Source organism: Oncorhynchus keta, chromosome 4 (assembly GCF_023373465.1).
Source record: "Oncorhynchus keta strain PuntledgeMale-10-30-2019 chromosome 4, Oket_V2, whole genome shotgun sequence".
NCBI classification, from domain to species: domain Eukaryota; kingdom Metazoa; phylum Chordata; class Actinopteri; order Salmoniformes; family Salmonidae; genus Oncorhynchus; species Oncorhynchus keta.
This window is the reverse complement of record NC_068424.1, coordinates 54,686,282-54,706,141: the sequence shown is the minus strand read 5'-3', so window position 1 is coordinate 54,706,141 and position 19,860 is coordinate 54,686,282. Positions and strand designations below refer to the sequence as shown.

Genomic DNA, 19,860 nt, shown 5'->3' with positions numbered 1-19,860 from the left:
TCATCACTCATCCATAAATTGTTATGTACCTATTCTTATTCATTCCTTTATACTTGTGTGTATAAGGTTGTTGTTGTGAAATTGTTAGATTACTTGTTAGATATTACTGCATGGTCGGAACTAGAAACACAAGCATTTCGCTACACTCACATTAACATCTGCTAACCATGTGTATGTGACCAATAAAATGTTATTTGATTTGATTATTAATAGGAGTCTAGATTGGAGAGATGGAGGGGGCCGTTGACAGGACAGCCCTCCTGTAGTGGAAGGCCACGTGCTGTAGAACGGCCAGGCCGGTCCTCCACCCGTCCACTCGTGCACCCCTCCCAGACAGATGGCCGTGCTAGGCCCCGTAAGAGACATGCCACCTCCTGGGCATCCTTCACTGGAGCTGTCATGTCGGCCCTGGATGACGAATGACCACTGAGAGGAGCTGCTCCCTCCTTCATTCTCTCTATACCTCCGCTGCCAGAGGGATGGAGGGATTGCTTTATCCCACTCCTTTCACTCACCCAATGACCTGACCCTACTTCGTCCACCTAGGTGGTCAGTTGCCCCCGACAAGCACAGATGCACGCACACACACACACATACACACACACATACACCCCAAGGGGACAATACTTTTAGGATAACGACCACTTCTGCATTATTGATTCCTCCCAGCCTCCCTTCCTCTATATTAAAATCGTCCAATTTCGCCAGAAGGGGTGGGGATTTCGATGGGGACGAGAGAATGGGAGTGGGAATGTGTGTGAGGAGGAGGGAGGAGAGAAGATGTGGGGGGTATCGGGTCGATATTTATACATCATAATTTCTGATTCAAGTAGCCGCTCCACCCCTGGAGCTAGTCTAAGAGTTTTCATGGCGGTGTGTGAGTAATACCACCATGTCAAAAAAGGTCAAGACTCAAGATTCAGCTTTTTGGAGGATGACAGGGCAGATTGAGGGGAGATATCAAACAGATATATTTGCCCAAACATTCACCATTAAAGTGAGATTATTTGTATTCCTATCATGTGCCACATACTGCCTTCCAGGTAAATGCATTCCATACATTATTACAGCTGAATTTGCCAATAGGAGTGTCTGAGAAGAGGCTTCTAACACACAACAGCCAATCAATAGACGCGGGCCACCCACTGGCAGCTACAGGGCTGCCTGTCTGCAGGAGGACACACTACAGTATGCAAAGTCTGCATGTCTGTCTGTCCAAGTCTAGGCAGGAGGGAGGGATTTGAGTGGTGCACCCGTGGTAGAAATCTGCTCGTGTTGTTGTCAGGATTATTGTCTCCAACGCGCCGTCGCTGTAGCACATTAAGGGCTATTGATTGGTTTCCGTGGCTGACGCTTTGTCGAGGACCTGGTTGCCGCATCGATCTGTGACAGCCTGACATGGCGACACAGGGAGGGCCTGATGGTCTGGGGATAAGGAGGGCCTAGTGGGCTGGGGATAAGGAGGGTAGGTGGGCTGGGGATAGGGAGGACCTGGTGGGCTGGGGATAAGGAGGGCCTGGTGGGCTGGGGATAGGGAGGGTGGGTGGGCTGGGGATAGGGAGGGCGGGTGGGCTGGGGATAGGGAGGGCCCAGTGGGCTGGGGATAGGGAGGGCCTAGTGGGCTGGGGATAGGGAGGGCCTGGTGGGCTGGGGATAGGGAGGGCGAGTGGGCTGGGGATAGGGAGGGCCTAGTGGGCTGGGGATAGGGAGGGCCTAGTGGGCTGGGGATAGGGAGGGCCTAGTGGGCTGGGGATAGGGAGGGCCTGGTGGGCTGGGGATAGGGAGGGCCTAGTGGGCTGGGGATAGGGAGGGCGGGTGGGCTGGGGATAGGGAGGGCCTAGTGGGCTGGGGATAGGGAGGGCCCAGTGGGCTGGGGATAGGGAGGATGGGTGGGATGGGGATAGGGAGGGCCTAGTGGGCTGGGGATAGGGAGGGCCTAGTGGGATGGGGATAGGGAGGGCGGGTGGGCTGGGGATAGGGAGGGCCTAGTGGGCTGGGGATAGGGAGGGCCTAGTGGGCTGGGGATAGGGAGGGCCTAGTGGGCTGGGGATAAGGAGGGCCTGGTGGGCTGGGGATAGGGAGGGCCTAGTGGGCTGGGGATAGGGAGGGCCTGGTGGGCTGGGGATAAGGAGGGCCTGGTGGGCTGGGGATAAGGAGGGCCTGGTGGGCTGGGGATAAGGAGGGCCTAGTGGGCTGGGGATAGGGAGGGCCTAGTGGGCTGGGGATAGGGATGGCCTAGTGGGCTGGGGATAAGGAGGGCCTGGTGGGCTGGGGATAGGGAGGGCCTAGTGGGCTGGGGATAGGGAGGGCCTAGTGGGCTGGGGATAGGGAGGGCCTAGTGGGCTGGGGATAGAGAGGGCCTAGTGGGCTGGGGATAGGGAGGGCCTAGTGGGCTGGGGATAGGGATGGCCTAGTGGGCTGGGGATAGGGAGGGCCTAGTGGGCTGGGGATAGGGAGGGCCTAGTGGGCTGGGGATAGGGAGGGCCTAGTGGGCTGGGGATAGGGAGGGCCTAGTGGGCTGGGGATAGGGAGGGCCTAGTGGGCTGGGGATAGGGAGGGCCTAGTGGGCTGGGGATAGGGAGGGCCTAGTGGGCTGGGGATAGGGAGGGTGGGTGGGTGGGATGGGGATAGGGAAGATCTGGTGGGCTGGGGATAGGGAGGGTGGGTCAGCTGGGGATAGGGATGGCCTAGTGGGCTGGGGATAGGGAGGGTGGGTCGGCTGGGGATAGGGATAGGGATAGGGAGGATGGGTGGATGGGGAGGAGTATACAGTACAGTGTGTGGTGGAGCCAGGTTGCTACATTGGTGTCAGCTGCCCCTATGTCTTCGCGTCTGACTGGTCAAGACTAATTCTTTGCCACCGGGGTACAGTAAATTGATAGTACTTTAGCTCAGCAGGTGAAATGACTGAAGGTTGTCTGTGTTCATGGGTTCAAATCCCAGAACGGATAGGTTTACATTATGTACAAAATAGGTGGTGGGTTGCAGTATGATTTGCAGTGTAAGGAGAATGCTCACCACTTTGGTCATGGAGTCTATCAACCGTACAAACAGATCTTGTTCTGTCCTGATGCCTGCAAAACACAACACAAATATGTATTAGATGTCCTGCAATTACAATGTAATAATACATGACACCAATATGGTATGTTGAAATGTTAAGATCCATTGACAGAATAACCATTTTAAGGTCATCTTACTCTATAAATCATTTGCATAGTTGTTGCCGTGCGGTTTGGCCAAATGAAATGTCTTGAGCAACAACAATATAAACATCAGCCTAAAATGCTAATTCACTTCTTGCACAGAAAGAATAACATAAAATACTGATATCGAATAATGTCTTCTAAATGAATTCTGTTATTATTTGTGTCCCCATAGTGTATTTTATGTTTTCTGTCGTGCTTGTAGACCAAGATTTTCTCATGTAGACCAAGATTTTCTCATGTAGACCAAGATTTTCTAACCCCCCTCAGCAAAAGTCTGTGCTCCTGAGTTTTTTTATTATTTATTGCGTTCCCGGTTGCAACTGCCGAGCTCTCCTCGCTCCCGCTGCCTTTTTCCTCTAGGATAACAAGGCATTCTCACTCACAAACAAATTAAACATCAGCCATGATTGCTTGTCTTTTATTAGCTATGCAACAGAGCGTAAATATGACATAAACATGACAGGGTTATTCAAAAAGGATCATGGAAAACTGCTAGTTGTTGCCTGTAATTGTGTCAGGCTTCGGTGTTTTCTCACCGTTTCTGTGTGCTTTACAAAATATATACTACATATTTAGGTTGCTGTTGAATTGTACAGAACACCAACCAGTTGAGTCTTCTGTCTCCTCTCACGATATGGTCTCAAAATAAAATCCATGTCAACCGGTCGAAGCAGTACGCTTTCAATGAGCACAGATCAGTGTTAAAATGTCAAGTATTTTCCCCGATGACCAAAACAGACTTTAGGATCTGGTGGTCGTCAAGTACTATTCCAGATGTGATAAGGATTATCACTTATGTTAGTGTTGTCTTTTTTATTTCATGTTGTTTTTCCTGGAAGTGATAAAACTAATCTGTCCACAGAGAGTAGTGAGAAGAGAGAGAACTCTGCAATATGTTTGGAGGGATTATCGTGGTCTTACCGTTACTGTAAAGGAGCTGTAGCCTGTAATGGATGCCGTTGTTGGTCTTCTCTCCATTGTACTCCTGAGAGAGTCAAAGACAAGCACAGAAAATGATCAAAATGTCTCACAGCTTTTGAGGTGACACCCCGAACCAAAGGCAACCCACTGCAACCCACTGCTGTCTTGTACGTGATCAAATATCTAAAAAAAAACAACTGGAAAAAGAATGAATTATGCCTCTTCCTAATCTACGCTCGTCTGACTCAATCTACTCTATCACTGAAAATGTCCAACGAGACCAACGCCCCAGTCCTAATCCAAGCAGATGCCACAAGTCCTGATCTTGATCCCAATTCCTATGTCACAGGGACTTCCCAGACCAATACTGCATCCACAAGTCGGGATCATCTGAAGAGGAAACATTACATCCCATAAGAGGCCAATGGACCAACCAGCATTGTTATTTGCTGTTTTAACACTGTTATTACCTTGAGGTTTAATTTTAGGTCAAGTTCATTTGCAATTAGAAGGTAATTAGTTAAGGTAAATCACAGTGCCCGTGTGTCCACAATAACATGTCACTCTAATAATGGTAAGCAACTGAAAACATATTAATTAATGTGAACCTTTGTGATATCTACTAGATTTTTATAATCGGGAAGATAATTCTGGGGATTAATGTCTTTAAAAACACAATATTAATCCCATGAACCCTGAGGATAATCCACACCATTCTCTGATTGAGTTATACTTCTGAAGTTGCTAAGCCCTTGCTATTTTAGAATACTTGGCTAGGCCCAAATTCCCACCGCAGGGCCATAGTGAGATACAACATGGAATCTTAATCTTAACTCCAACTCCCCTTGCTGACACGCACACAACAAACCAGCTGCCTAACTGTTGTATCGTCCAGCCAGGAATAAATCAAACAGCAACGACAAAAGGGCAAACTTACGTAGGAACTAAAACAACACTGTGGCTGAGGGAAAAACAACACTGTTACCACAACTATACAGAGAGATGCCGTCAGAAAGAGGAGACATTGCCTAGGTGACAGTGGCCTGTTAGCTTTGGTTGCCACGGTCACCGATGGATGACCTCTGCTTCCAGGTGGGCCAAGTCACTCTCCCTGATCTTGTGTCACCTCTTCAACAGGCAGGCACCAGGAGAGAGGCCACATCCGCTCCCCTCTGTCTCTCTCTCCCACTCTCTCTCTTCCTCTCTGTATCCCTCTCTCCCTCTATCTCTCCCTCTCTCTTTCTCTCTGTATTTCTCTCCTTCCCCTTCGCTGAGCAGTGCCAAATGTGCCGTGGAGTCTTGGCAGGGGCCCAGGGGCAGGCTGGAGGTCAAGGCAGAGGTGAATGGGCAGGGAGGACGGGAGGAGCGACCATGCCAGCTGGCTGCCGTCCCTCCTGACCGTGGGCGGAGCTGTTCTCTGTAACCTTTTACTGAGAACAACCCCCCGGCAGCACGGCAGAACAGCCCAGGCGGCAGGTAGAGAAGTGGGTTACCGTTACCACTGAGAGCACAGGTACAGCTGAACAATACAACAGAACAGAGACAGATAGGTAGCCATACACTCATAGAAAAGAGGCTGTAGACAACAAAGGAATGTACAAGAAATGACATTTCAAATGACTGCTTAAAATGAATACAAAGGATTTTCAAATATGCCTTTCATAAGAGGATCATCATATTTTCTCTTTATCTTGTATTGTCAAAATAAAATTACATTAAATATACATTAAATATACATTAAACAAAATTCATTAAATAAAAATAGTACCTTTAATGTCTGATTTAAAGCTGAATCTAAACTGCTTTCATTCAAGCTTTTCTGCCTTCTGCTCATCACTGCCCCCAACAGGTTAATTGGCAACTGCAAGTGCTTCTATATCTGAATGATTTCTATGCACAACCAGCTCTCTGGATTTTTAGATTACAATCTTTCCATGTCTCAGTTATTTCCAAGTTTTAGTTTTTGTAAGAAATCTCAAAAGCTTTTCTCATGAATGTACTTTTTCAAAATACTTTGAATTGGTATTGAATGACTTACAAAAGATACTTATAATATGGAACTCAGTTAAAGAAAAACATACAATATCTTTATTTATGAGGTGGACATAATCAATATATGTTCTACATAAAGTAAATTATCTTACATTTTTTTGTAAAATTAAGTTTATGAAATTATAATAAATTGAAATCAATATAATCAATTGAGTGTATATATAATATAATAATAATATAATAATAATAATAATAATATAATAATATCATAATGCAAAGATATAGAATTCATACAAATTTAATTCACTAAAGAAATGCATTACATTACATTGCAGCGTATATAATAAATCAATTAACAATATAAGGAAAGAATATTGATCTTGACTTGACATGAAGAAAAATGAATGTGACCACAGTTTGTGTGCTACACGTTCCATGTTTCAAAGCATCACTGTGCTATAGCACTGATCCCAGCGCCAGTGCCACCCTTTTACCCCCAATGCCAGCTATACCTGGCACACACGCCCTCCTCCCCATTCCCCTTTGTGTGTGTTGGTCTTACTTTGTCTTTCTCCACAAAGTCTATGTAGGAGGTCCTCTCGATCTCCACGGGCTGGCCCTGTCGGTCGTACAGCGCCAACACAAAGTGGAAGAAGTTGGATTTGCGCAGGTTCGAGGGGGGCTGTTTTTCATAGTGAGCCCGGGCCAGACCTACACCGCTATAGATAGTAGAACGACAGAGAGGGGGATAGGGGGAGAGAAAATGGGAGCGAGAGGAGGGTGACATTTGGTTAGTACTGTGGAGACGAGGGCCACCATAGCAATTCTAAACACAGCAGGCGCTATTCAATCACAAGCTGTTTCTGTGGGTAAAACAAATGCTGTTTACTGTGTGAAACAAAAAGAAAATTGCATGTGTAGTATTCCAATAATTCTAGTATGCTGCCTTGCAAAGAAGAAACCCTGGAGTAGTTGTGATTGAATAGGGCCCAGAGTCCTGATAATTATTACTATACAACCATCGGTTTCAATTATCGAAACCTACACTTTGAGGTGTTTCAAAACATTTGAATTGTTCTGACAAGAATCAATCTTCATCAGGTCAACACCTACTATATCAATACCAACTACCCCCCAAAAAAGAACATCTCTTGAAACAAAATGAATGATACTACAACACAGATAAGGAAAAGGAGGAGAGAGAGCAGTGGAGTCGTGAGAGAGAGAGAGAGAGAGAGAGCGTGATAAATGAAAGGCACTTGGCCCTATGTTCACGTTCCCTGTGGGTGCCACGCGTTCCTTTGTGTTATTTGTCTCCTCAACCACCTCAACAATGTGATTTTTGGCTGGGTATCGGGGACCCCAGAAGGCAGCGTCTGCCTCTGTTCGTGCCAAGCGCTGTGGGGCACCATTCGACTTGGCAAACGCGCCACTCCAGTTTTCCCTGACCTGTCAGTCAAACTCACTCCACTTTGCCCTGCATCCCCTGGGCCTGAAGAGTAAAAGACCTCCACACACTAGGCGTACGCAGACAGACACACACACACACACACTCAAGCCTTTTCACGATTGTTTTAGAGAGGGAGGATGTCTGCTAACACGTAGCCCATACACTACTAACCAGGGTTGGAGTTCATTTAGATTAAAAGTCAAATGTTGAAGTTAATGCCAATTCAAAGGTGACATGGTGTCGATCAGATGATGAATTAGAATTGAAAAGGTTTCACAGCTTTGGAGAGGAATTTAAATTGAAGGTTTTTGACAATCTGAATTTAATTCCATTGGTTTTGGAGAGAGAGAGAGGAAAATGATATCTAGAAGAAGCTGAAAGGGTGATGTTGCCACACACAATGCTTCTTGACCTGTCACTAATAATGGCAAATTATAGTGACAGGATAGAGCCATTTGAGATGCCCAAAGACACAAACATTGATATCCACTCACAACATCAAAATACAAAATAAAACAAAACTGGAAACGGGCATTTAACATATGTACAAACAAAATGGTGCTGAATCATGTCTTCATGTGAAGAAAATAAATGACAGGAAAGATTGCCGTGTGAAATGGACTGATTTACTTTACAGGTACCTTGTGCATTTCAACATGTGCTCTAAAAGACTGTGCATAACTGCTCGACGCCATGAAAGCTACTCTTTGAGTAAGATCCATCCCTGAACATCTCATTGCTTCAAAATAAACCCATTTTTTTATCATAAAATCGATTCCTCATTCAGGAAAATGTTCAAGGATACATGAGCGTAATTGCTTTTTAAATGCAAGGACAGATCCAAATATATAAACAAACGCTTGCAGGGGGCTATAGGAGCTCTATAGTTAAATCAATGAAACATTGAAGTAATATAATGCTTTGGTACCCATCTCTGTTGAACTCGGTGGCTGATATCTCATTCATCTACACTAACTCAACAAATAACCATGCGCAATAAGAGATTCCAAACACAAAGCAGTTATGTAAAAATATTTATTCATGTGCTGCATTTGTCTTGGGGGGGCGGAGAGATTGTTTTTGGAAAGTTGCCTGGTTGCTTTCTCTCTGCGCTCATGGATATATTCCCCAGATGCTAGATTAATACAGGCGTGACCTTTCTGCACCCCTATTACCGATGCTTAATGCCTCATTTGTAACCCAGTTTGTTGAAAGCTAATTCCTGGACTCTGAGTTCTGAAAACGCAAAGACAGAAGGTTGCACAAGGGAGGATGGAGTTTTACATTGGGGGGGGGTGAGATTAAGAGAGAGAGAGAGAGAAAGTGTGCGACAGAGAGAGAGAGAGAGAGGCTAGCTATGGCCAAAGTGAAATCATTGTTTCTGTGCTGCTAAATATTAACTGTGTGACTGATGGGCCCTTTTTCCTCTCTAGCGTACCCTCCTTACAAAACCTATAAAAAGTATATTTTTTGTGTTTCCCAAGCCTAAACATTTAACAAAAAATAGATCGATTTTTTAAATTGAATTATGTGACACAAACATTTGGTGACCGTACTACTGACCGTACTACTGCCATGGCCTACATAGTAATCTTGATGTAAACAACCACAACAGTATACTTACCTACCTATAACAATGAAAACAAGACTTGAGCCTTATCACTTCCCACAATATCAGTTCCCACCTCCAACTACATGTATAAACCCCCCTTCGACACCATTACCCCAATTACGAAGCTACGCCAGAACATTGGGGATACGTTGAGAACTCCAGCCACAGCGGTTGTGCCAGAGCCAGTCTCAGCACATTCAGATCTCTCCACACTCCATCGACACAGAAAGCTTGTTAGCGTTATTATTTCAATTATGCTAATTACAGCCGCATCCATTTATGCTTGGCCGCTGCGGCCTGTAGTGCACGGCAGAGGCACTCAGTATAATAAAAAGAGTATTGATGGCACACAGGTTTCTACTACGGAGGCTGGGTGTAAATCAGAGGCCAACAGACAGACGGACAACAAATACAGCTAACAGCTCTTCTGACGGAGCTCCACTCTACATGTGCTTTGACACTTTCCCTGTGTAAACGGTGAAGGGGAAGATCACGTGTGAAGCCGTAACTATCAGGTTGTCCACTCTCAACACAATCATCTGACACCTAATGCCTATGTATATTCTGTGGCTGATATTAATGTTCCAAACAGGACAGTAAGTTTACTGAATTAGTCGTTTTAACATGGGCTGGTACATTTGATATAAAGTCACTAGAGAAGGGTTCCCCAACTGGCGGCGCACGGGACGAATTTGGCCCAATGATGGTGTTATTTGGCCCCCCAAGTTTTCTGAGCAGAAATAAAATAAAACAATATTTTTTTTTGTGTGGAATTGTCATTGTTGGACATAAACTACTGTAAAAACACCAGGAAATCAACTCCAAGTGATTTTCATTTTGGAAATCTGTTCCCAAGTATTCCCACGCATAATAAAAACACACGTGAACATATAAAAATGTAAACAAGGTTAGAAATTATTATGTTTCAATCAAATACTATATCTGTTTGGGTTTCTTACGGTTAATTTGCAGTCTTCAAATGATTTGGAATTACGATCAGGCCCCCCCCAAAAAAATCGTCCCGCGGCTGAATCTAGTTGATGATCCCTGCACTAGCGCATTCAACAAGATTTTGACTCGTGGTTTTAACGACTAGAAATTAATGGTTATCAATAAAAAAAGACTACCAAATTCTGAGAATAATTTTACATCTTCCAGAAATGATTATTTTTAAAGGTCCAGCTTTCTGCCATGCAGCATTAGTCAAAGCATGCAGGCTTCGGCAGTATTGGCTTAATGCAATGCAGCAAATTCTAATTATGATAAATGAAAAATGTAACCCAGGGCTGAAGTATTCACAGCTAGAGGGCCTGCACACTTCCGGGAAATAGATATTAAACACTGAGACTCCTGCTCTGAGATGATCAACTAATGAACACGCAGGAAAAGGGCCCTGTCAATATACTGGACACTGTTGACTGTAATGTGTGTGTCCGTGTGTGTTTGCGAATAAACGTATGCAGTTGCATGTGTGCGTGTGCATGTACGTGCATACAAATATATTGTTCTGCATATAGCTGTGTAATAGTACCCATGAGCATCTGGTAAATCTTCCACATTTTGGCTTTAAGGGAGCGATCAGTAGTTTCCTTCCCCACCGCCCTCACCCTCCCCTGGGTAGAGAGCGTCCCCTGTGCCACCAGAGTGGGCACCGTGGACACGGCCCTGCACCCCTCCAGCATTAATCAGCTGGGTGATGGGGTGTGACCGACCAAGCGGCAGAGTCTTTAACCAGCGCGGCCGGCTGCTTCCTACAGGACGGCCTAATGAGCCATATACCATCGCCTTGTTTATACAAATGGGATGCACGTAGAGTATTAAAAATCTCCTCTCTCTGGCCTACTGCCACTGTGTTAATCTAATAAATAGTGGAACTGTAAATCTCACAGCCTCTGTGGTGGTTATACGGCCACCCCTCTCTAGGTTGCTACTTGGTTTGTCCCTGGAGTGAACAGTAGGTGACAAAGCTATAGGAGTTCTAACACAGAGAAGATGTTGAGTATACAGCCAAGGACGAAACCAAAGGAGATAGTAAAAGGGGGGAAGATATCAGAATAGAACGGCATGGAAAACCAATGCAAGGAACATTGACCTATCTAGATGCTTCAGACTTACACTAATTGCATCAGCAAATGTCGGGGGGGTCACATGAATATATGCACATGCTGGTGTGTGCGTGTGCGTGTGTGTGTGTGTGTGTGTGTGTGTGTGTGTGTGTGTGTGTGTGTGTGTGTGTGTGTGTGTGTGTGTGTGTGTGTGTGTGTGTGTGTGTGTGTGTGTGTGTGTGTGTGTGTGTGTGTGTGTGTGTGTGTGTGTGTGTGTTATATGGAAGAGTGTAATTTATGCAGCCAATACACAATTACTCTGGCATACATTTGCCCAGTCAGGGATGTAGCACCGCTCCCTCCCTAGCTCTTGTTTGGTTAGCTCTCATTAGCTGTGTAATATGAGCTAATGAGAGGAAGCCTAGAACACAGCAGGAGGACAGCCCTCGCCTTTGTCTCTGTCTGTCTGTCTGTCTGTCTGTCTGTACGTGCGTGCGTACCCTCAGTAGGCAGAATGGACAGTCTCAGAGTCTTTCAGTCTGGAGTTCTGTCATCTGATGAAACCTATCACCATACCCACTTATACATCTCCTCTCTTCTTCTCTCCCCTCTCACAATATAGTACCAACCATTTAATATTACCCACGTATTGCAGGGTTGTTACATATCCACAATACTTTGCCTTTGGAAATCCAAACAAATGCACCATCATGGAAAACATCATATACTCACTTGACAGACCAAATCAACTTTGTTTTTGCAGACAAAACTGTTTACATTTGTTTTATAGAAGATTTGCAAAAAAAATGTTTTAAAGGTTTCTGGCAGGCCAAACTTTGAGAAGTGAGAGCAGTAGTCTAGTTTAACTGTCCCAACAAACTATCCCATCCCTAAGCAATGGGCTGCATCATAGTCGAACATCTGTCTGTGCAAACTCACTATGCTGTTTAGAATTCAAAAGCTAGTGCAGGATTTGACCAGTCAGTGTTATGAACCACTGAGCAACCCAATCTCACAATCTCACAATTGAAAGTGTCCGTCATCAGAAAAGAGATATCGCTATATGTAGAAGAATAATACATTCCTTCTCAAGGAAAAAGGGGATTGAAAAATCACAGTTTACACATTGTTTTTGCACCTCAGCGATGCAGAAGCCACTCTTCCCTTCCACTCTTCCTACTCATCTAACCTCCCTAGTGGTATTTGAAATCACTAGAGACTTACTGCCTCAGAAAAGTAGAAACAACTATAATAAACAAAGTAGTATCTCTTCAAAGATCATGAAATACTGTAAAGTGGATTTGAAACGTCACTGGCTTAACAAAACCATCCAGACAAGTCTGCAGCTCATGTAAACACCCACACAGAGCTGTGTGTAGATCCACGGCACAACTGTTATTTACACTTACAATACATGATCCTGTGTTGCTCAGTCGGTAGAGCATGGCACTTGCAACGGCAGGGTTATGGGGATGATCCCCACGGCCAATGAAAATGTATCCACTTACTCAAAGAGTCGCTCTGGATAAGAGTGAAAAAAGTCGCTCTGGATAAAAGTCGCTCTGGATAAGAGTGTCTGCTAAATGACTCAAATGTAAAAATGTACTAATTGGTACACTCACACATGTTGTGCAAAATGTCAGAAACGCTGCTCCCTTTTTCCCGAACTGTAGAAATAGTATGACCCAGTCAAAACACTTCCGTCTAATTGTTTGATAATTGCAGCAAGACAACTACACCGCTTTTAGCCAATGGGGTAATGTTTCACTGAGCTGACTGTGTAAATTAAAAATGACACACACAATTATGGTTCATAAATGAACATCAAACATCAACAGTTAGTCTGTTTTCTCAACTAGAACCAGTGTAACACTGATGACGGATACAGACATGGTGTTTAGTTCAAACCTAAATCCAAACCAAGACATGTGGGGAAACACTTACCTAACATTAACTAGGTGAAACAAATCTGTCGATGTGCCCTTGAGCAAGGCACTTAACCCCAATTGCTCCTGTAAGTCACTCTGGATAAGAGCATCTGCTAAATGACTAAAATGTCAAATGTAAATATATTGCCCAGTCCATCATTGGACAACAACTTTTACTCTATCAAGACCACAGTCATATGCTACTTTACAGCACACACCAAAAACTTGATAAAAAGCTGTGAACTCTCATCTGCAGAAATACATAGTAGATCTTCACCTTGAGTTTTTCACTGTACGGTGTCAGCTATTTTCTCAGTATTTTTTACTAGACTTTCTCCCTGTCCAATGTTTGCTACAGGTTTAGCCGTGGCGCACCTGCCCCTATACTGTGAATCAAAGCAGCACCCTGGTCCTCACAACACACATACCTCTGCAAACTTCATGAGACGGCCACAGCTGAAACCATTAGCTGGTCACTGGCACACTTCTAATGGGGGTCATAAAGTAGGTGGCTTTGCAGAAGCCAACTAATTGTTTGCACGTTTAGGGGCAGCTGGCGGGAAAAACTTGTTTCTGTTGCCGGATCCAATGAACTGGTGGCAGAGGCGCTGTGGCTGAGATTTAGCAGTGTGAGACGAAGAGAAGGCTAAGTCATGTGTCTAGATATATTTAAGCGAGTCGCCGTGGTGTCACCGCCGTGCAACGTGTTAGAGAGAATTCACAGGAACACGCTGCAACAGGGTGAATGCACTGTGGGTGTCTTGTTTTAACTATCTGACACTTCTCCACAAGGCTCAGTAACATTTAGTTGAATTTAATAGGGGGAAGAGGGGAGAAATGCCCATTTCACAATAACTCTATTTTGCTCTCTAAAAATAAGAAATAACAGGTCTGACATGTTCATTGACCTGAGTGATTGTGAATGATGATCGCTTACAGTGAAGGAACCTTGGACCAAAATATCTCCCAAGATGACATGTGGTGATGTCAAGTATATGAATGACTGCCACCCAGGACAAATATGTCTGTCCGTACAAATGTGCTTCTCCTTCCCATATGCCTGGGGCCAGTGGGCTGTATTGTCTCCATATTCTGAGTCCAGTGACGGGTAATGATTGAGGCAGTGACGGATTGAGCTCTGGATATAGAATCCTGGGCTATCAGTCTCCCCGGTCACTCACACTGAACACTAAACACTCAGTCTTCTGCTAAGCTTGGGAACCTGCACTTTATTAAGTTCCCCCCTCCTCTTAGCAGACAAAGACAGGGTCAACATAATTCACTTTGCTCGATTTTACAGTGGCAACTGGGGAGTGTCAAGTGAAATCTGTTCCCCAGTTGTGCAGTCCACTTAGTCACACACACACACCCCTCTTCTCCCCGCTTCAGTGGAATGGCTGTTTTGGGAGATAGATCAGGAGAGGCAGTTGTGGTGGGCATAGGCTAGGGGAGTGTCTCTAAAAGTGACCCATTTACGCATTCAATCAGCAATGCCACTTTACTATCCATATCAGATCTATCCACGACCACATCCGAGCGCTAAACAAAACTATTAGTCTCCAGTTCCGTTTTTTCAACACGCAAGCAAATCTACAGTACAGTTCCAGAACCCAGAGAAGGCCAGAGGCTCTCAAGAGTACTTTTCCAATAACCCCTAAAAATCTACTTGACCTACACGCACAAGTGCAACTGCTTACTGCAATGTAACTTGACATACAGAATCTCAATGTTTGGGCATTGCACCTCGAATGAATTTTGGTGAATGTGTTGTTTTATCAAACTTTTTGTGGCATGGTATACGTTGGGTATGGGTAACTCTCAACGTGTCAGACCTCAAATGGGTGGAGCTTCATCTATAGAAGTGTTGACGGCTAGACTTCAGATTACTTGTTCATGAGAGTTAAATATTTACTCAACAATTTACATGGCAAAATGACACAGACACATTGTATTGCAATGGGAAGCAGTAAACCAGAAGCATCCAAACCAAGAGACGTAGCCTAGTTTTAAATGAAAATGTTCATGTCATTACACATAAAATAACATGTTGTCTGGTGATCTATGCATAATCTTGTTACGCACTGGGAAAGAGAAGTATCTGACTAATTGCTTTAAAAAGGAAAAAAACGAATTTTGATCAAATCCTAGAGCAAATGGTCTCAGATAATGATAATTGAACACAATTCAAATAGTTTCTGCCAATAATGTCATATCCAGTGTAATAACACATGACTGTACTGCCACTACTAAAAGCCACCTGTCTTATTTTTGCAATATCTTAATCTAGATAAGTGTGCGTTTGACATTTTCAATATTTTCTGTGATATAAAGTGATGCACTTTAACACTATCAAATAAGTTATCACCATATAGCGAATAACAGTTCATGCAAATTGAAATGTAGCTACACTTGGCAAATTACAGCAACTGTCAACCAGTACTGATCAATAGGCTTTATACTGTTGATCACCTGACAGTAATATTCAAGTATGAATTCTCTTTGTGTGGATCATGATAAATGTGTGACACATGAGTTTAATGCGCTTGAGTTCAATTAAGCATAATGCGGAAGCAATATTCAGAGCACACCAACTATTAAAACTGACATGCTATGTGGATGGATAACCAGCAGAGAGGTTTATATTTCCCTCAAAATAAATAAAGGGAAATTGTGAACGCATGAAAGACAGTTTGTGGACTCACAAATGTATTGACACCGTAAGCAAACCAGCGTAAACTACATGGTGTCGACGCGCTCACCCGTGAGCACCGGACGTGTCAATTGACCCGCTTATCCGACTTGAACTCGTGTGTGCGCGACAGAATGACAACTATAACACAGGAAAAACGTCTTTAGCCTAGTTCATGAAATGCTTAATCTCTTGACCTCTTGTTTCATTTGAAACGTGCTGATGTTGTCTTAACATGACACCATACCACCACTCCCGGCATCCTGATGGACTGGGGGTCACTTAAACGATACTCTAACTCTGAGCCTATTTGGTAGTTTCATCTTGCCTGCTCAAAATGCAATAAGAAACGAATAGCATTTTGAGCATGTAAGATGGTAAACGTAGGCTACAGTATGATATGCTTGCTCTGCTTAACATTTTTGTGTTTTTTTTTAATAGTTCAGGCAACCAGATATGACAACTGTCGGCAATGTGAACGCCGGGCATCATAACATATTTCCGATGGCAACAACCGACAACCAAACATTAACCTCAACTGAGGGGCTTACAGTTTTGTTACATTTTAATAGTGTATAAAATCGTTATTATCAATAGACATCATAAACACAGGTCTCATAATATGTTATAGCCTTTGTTGTATGTATTAATGCAGGGGCCAGGGCATGCTTGTCGTGACATTTTTTTTCCGTGTTGACAACTTTGGATGGTAATGGTAAAAGATTTTCACACAAACGTTTCAGCGAAAAGTAATTTGTCAGTATGCCTATATTGAATTCTTATCCGATGTAAAGAAGACAGTGGAGGCATTTCCCAAATTGACCTTCTCCTGTAACATACAGTATATATATATATATATGGAACACGTGTAAGCCCTTTACTATTGCTCCACATTATTTCAGGTCAGTTGAAATAATTTATTTTAACACTTTGAGTGAAGCCAATCAATTTCTCGCCAACACTCACATCATCAATATTTCTAGGCGATATATAGCTGAACACGTATTATTAATATTATACACACCATGCTTTTCGTGTTTTTACACCAAATACTGTTCAATAATTCAAGATTTAATCAATTCAAGTTTACTTATGAAATAATTTAAATTAGAAAATAATCAATTGTATTTATTAAGACTTAAAACTGTGCATTTAATTGAATTATACTTTTGATCACCTTAAAACAACACTTGTAGATAGGCCTAACTTAATGAATACAAAATTAAAACAATTCTTATTTTGCGCTAGACTTACAGTGGACCTGTTAACATACTATCAATCTTCATTCACGTCCATAATTTACAAAAGCGCATGTTCGCCCATAAGAGATCAACAGGGCCACAACTGCAGGATACACAGATACTGTTCATCTTATAGCCGAAATGAGCCATACTCAATTGAATGTGTCCAGGTAGCCTATACTTTAAAATGAGATCAAACAAGCTTGTTTGATTACGTTGCTTATACGAATTATAATTACAATTTGTCTAATATTTTAACGCATGCAGCTTTTACGTATAGATCAGATATACACCTGATAATTACATTCTAAGTTATTAATAGCCTACATGGACATCCACGTTATCATCACAAAACCTTGCAGCCTAAGATGTTGGCGATTCTTTCTGTAAGCCTTTCTATCACAAACCAACTTCTGCAAGTGGGACAGCTGCAAACTCTTCGAGGTGCTCTTATTGTTTAGCCAACACTTAGTATAAGTGAAAATTGTGTTTTACATTATTCCACGCATGCGCGGGAGGTACAGTATGGTGACGTTCTATTAGATGGCACATGCACATTGTAAAGTTTGAGTTATTTGCTAATCAGAGTCAAGAGTTTTCAGTACCAGCAAATTTATTGGAGCTCACTCAGCCATATAGCTGATATGCGCCACCTAACTGTCAACCAGTGCCTGAGTGCCTGAAATTGAACGCGGAGCAAATAGTTAGCCCATTTGTCACATGAGGGGAGGTATACATTATCCGTTAAAGATATCTATTAATCTAGGTGTTGACTAAAGGATCATGGTCTATTGTACAACATGATGCAAGGTCTCATTGTGAAATCGCATTTTGAGCAATGTCCTCCATTACATTCTACACTCTTATAGATGCTATAGGCTATTTACACATGGTGCATGTTTAACAAGTATTGGGGCACCAAGTCTAAAGAGCTAAATAGCTATTTTGCGAATAGGTGCGGGATACAGTTGGCTACTTTAAATGCATAATCTTTGCGTCTTTACCGATGGTTTACACTTGGGAACGCATAGCCTACGTCGTCCGGCAAACTGCACCGAACTGTCAGCATCATGTCCAGCGATTATCATATGTGCATATCGAGTTTATGTTTACCTTTGTGCTGCTGTGTTCGCGTCCAATATCCCCGCGCTCTGCATCCAAGAGCGGACCGGTGTCATGCCACTCGTGAGCGGTTCCTCTTTCATGGTCAAGGCTCCCCGCGGGAGGCTGTCCTGGATGGAGAACATGAAAGTAACCTTCTGGGATCTCTCTCTCTTCACCAAATCACGCTAAATAATCCCCCTGTTCACTCAAAGCAAGGCCACCTGGATTAACGACGAGCAACTGAAATGGGAAGAATCTTCCCCAAAGTGCAACAAGGGGGAAAGCAATAGCGGTCCTTATCCAAAGACGAGCGTCGTATCCCTTTGGGTTTTCCGCTTTATTTTAAATTCCAACCTCAGTTCAGTTCGCTCAAGCTTAACGGTCTGAAGTTAAAAGAGGGTGGAGAGAGGGCGAGTGTTAGAACAGTTAAGCATCTCAAAGGAAAATAATCAGCCGGGATCTAGGAGACCTTTTCGTCGTGAGGAAAGAGAGGGGAGATGCCGAAGTTGATCAGAAGGCGAACATACGCGCACCGGATTGTGAAATGAAAAGTGGGATAAAACAAGCGAGTGCTTCAAAAAGGAGTAAAATGAAATGATTACCAAGCAAGAGGGAGGGACGGACCATGGAAGATTTGCTCTCCCAGGGGAAAAGGGGGATTGGGTACCAAGAAATCTCATTCCCTCCCTCCCAGTCTCTTTATCCTTCCTCTGTCCCAGCGGAGCGCACCTTCTCTCGGGTTCGGAGGCTCTAGTGCTCTCAGGGGAGGGGGGATGGGGGTGGGGGTGGGGGTGATGACGAAAAGCATGGATTTGACATGGGCGGAGACTAGTCCTTATAAGGAAAAATGATTTACGCGTCAATCGCAGATCTGGCTTCTCATTGGCGTCGGTGATTCATTACGTCATTTTTGAATTCGCGGCAAAAGCTTTCGGCGTGTTTACTTACCCATTGCACATTTTGCTGGGCTGGGCGCGTGGACACAATGTGTGTAGTATTGCCCTAACAGATTAATCTATTTGCATGTTGCCCTACTTTTGAATTGGCTCATAAAGGCATAAAGCTGACCTCTCATTTGAAAGCATTGATCCTCTCGTAGGCTGTGGTTGATATTAGGTTCACTGTTTCTTTGTTGTGGCATTGGACTGAATAGGCTTCATTATGTTTGTGGGGAGTTATACACTTCGTCAACATGATCAGAGGACCTAATTTATGGTGCCACACAAATTTATACGTGCGCGCACGAACACTTCACACCGCACGCAACTCACACATATGCGCGCGCGGGCACACACACCCATTCAATAATATTTCGAAATGATTAAATATTTGCTAAAAGCTCATGAAGGATGGTATAAACATTTTTCCTATATCTTTCTTGAGAGTTGTGATTCTGAATAGTGTAGGTCATTTTTCCCAATAATGCTTTGCTTGTCAATACGTCACTTGAATGGTAGTTTGTGAATGTGTACAAAGATATTTGAGAGCGGCTGTCCTTGAGATCCTTTGCATCCAGTAATAGTTATACAATAAATCACAACAGCCTAATAATAATTAATAATAATAATAACAATGCACACTTAAAATAATTAATAATTATAATTATAATATGTATTAGTAACTCTTATAAATGCCATTGTTTCAAGTAATTTGACAATTCCGTTAACGC

The 19,860-nt window shown here is 43.5% G+C and overlaps 1 protein-coding gene across 9 annotated transcripts in view; it reads right to left on the bottom strand.

Annotated features, from left to right (window-relative positions):
* The window catches only part of LOC118378428 (transcription factor COE3-like), a 102,781-nt gene extending 83,875 nt beyond the window's left edge, over positions 1-18,906 (bottom strand). For 4 of the 9 annotated variants that reach the window (XM_035765440.2, XM_035765447.2, XM_035765459.2 and 1 more), the window contains exons 1-4: positions 18,201-18,904; positions 6,685-6,841; positions 4,131-4,194; positions 3,019-3,074 (exon numbers count right to left, since the gene is read on the bottom strand). In XM_035765440.2, the coding sequence (XP_035621333.1) occupies positions 3,019-3,074; positions 4,131-4,194; positions 6,685-6,841; positions 18,201-18,334 (411 nt within the window). In that variant the 5' untranslated portion in view covers positions 18,335-18,904. Of the gene's footprint in view, positions 1-3,018; positions 3,075-4,130; positions 4,195-6,684; positions 6,842-18,200 lie in introns of all 9 variants that reach the window. The other 5 variants (XM_035765409.2, XM_035765418.2, XM_035765434.2 and 2 more) reach the window with 2 other exon arrangements.
* Positions 18,907-19,860: the final 954 nt, after the last annotated feature.